Here is a 1325-nt window from a genome sequence, read left to right as displayed (position 1 = left end):
GGGGGGGGGCGCGCCCCGCCGGTAGCGCCGCCGCCTGAGGGGACACGGCTCTCGTCAGGGCGGGCGGCCCTCGGCACTCGGACTCGGGCGGCCCTCGGGACTCGATTCGGGCGGCGGGGAAGGTCCGGACGCCCCGCAGCCATGCAGCGGCGGAAGGTGGACAACCGTATTCGGGTACTGATCGAGAACGGGGTGGCGGAGCGGCAGCGGGCCCTCTTCGTGGTGGTCGGTGACCGCGGCAAGGACCAGGTAACCCTCCCGGGGCGGCGGGGGCTGCGTGTGTGGTGATTTTGAACCCAGCCCTTGAAGAACGGTCGATCGGGTGTTTTTTCCTCTGTAAAGCAAGCGTTGAAACCGGCAGCGAACGAGGCAGAGCAATGGCGTGTCTCGGCGTGCCTGAGGTAACTCACCCACCGCGGTGCGGGAACGCCAAAGGCTGAGAGAGATGGTGTGGGAGACTTCGTCCTTCGGCATCTCCTCTTGGAGAAGCTCACGAACGTTAAAGCGAGCACAGGCAAATCGGAATTATTTATCTTTTTTTTTTTTTAAACTGGGGCCAAAGATAATTTTCTGGCTGGCAGGCATTCTTTCCTGCCTCGGTTCTGAGGTAAGATGTTACGGTTTTGTGCTCAAGCTGTGTTTTATGTACTGAGCCATCTTGCAGATGTCACCACACCAGAACTTGGACTGGACCTACTTGGTAACGTACAGAAGAAATTAACCACTAAACTCGTTTTTCTACAGAGACCCTAGACTTGTGTTTTTCGAGCGGAAAGAAGAACAGCACAGCAAAACCGTAACATTTTAGGATAAGTCAATTCAGTTAGCTCTAGTTCCTGGGGAAGTAAAATAAACTAGTTATAAAAAAAACTTGGAAAATAATGAGTTGATCAGCTGGGGGTACAAGGAAGTTGTCATTAATTTACTGCTAAAGTGGACGGGTGAGTTCTGATGGGGCATACCCCAAGTCTGGTTGCGTTCAGTATTTTCAATGGCGAGTTGGATTCCAAAGCAGCAAGTGTACTTACTGAATGCACAGGCTACATAACAGTGAGGTGGGTTGCCAAACCCACTAGAAGGTTAAAATTCAAAATGAAATCTCATTAAACTGTAGAAGAAATGTGAAATACCTTCTACGAAACGTAGTATAGAGACAAATAGTAAGAACTGTATTTAGTCTGGAATAATCGCCTTCTCTTTGTGCAGTTGTTAGCAGTTCTGCCAAAGAAGAGTGTAAAGGAAATAATTATTTTCAATGTCAGGTATAATTGAGTGTTTTCAATGTCACGCAGCCCTGGAGAAGGCACAGACACACAGGTCTGTGT

The 1325-nt window shown here is 50.1% G+C and overlaps 1 protein-coding gene across 1 annotated transcript in view; it reads left to right on the top strand.

Moving 5' to 3' along the window:
• Window positions 1–122: 122 nt before the first annotated feature.
• NAT10 (N-acetyltransferase 10 (GCN5-related)) overlaps window positions 123–1325 on the top strand; it is a 24646-nt gene continuing 23443 nt past the window's right edge. The window contains exon 1 of the mRNA XM_010563659.1: window positions 123–249. Coding sequence (XP_010561961.1) covers window positions 142–249 — 108 coding nt within the window. The 5' untranslated portion in view covers window positions 123–141. The remainder of the gene's footprint in view (window positions 250–1325) is intronic.

This window comes from Haliaeetus leucocephalus, unplaced genomic scaffold (genome assembly GCF_000737465.1).
Source record: "Haliaeetus leucocephalus isolate CR32 unplaced genomic scaffold, Haliaeetus_leucocephalus-4.0 Scaffold173, whole genome shotgun sequence".
NCBI lineage: Eukaryota > Metazoa > Chordata > Aves > Accipitriformes > Accipitridae > Haliaeetus > Haliaeetus leucocephalus.
This window is presented reverse-complemented; position numbering and strand designations above follow the sequence as displayed.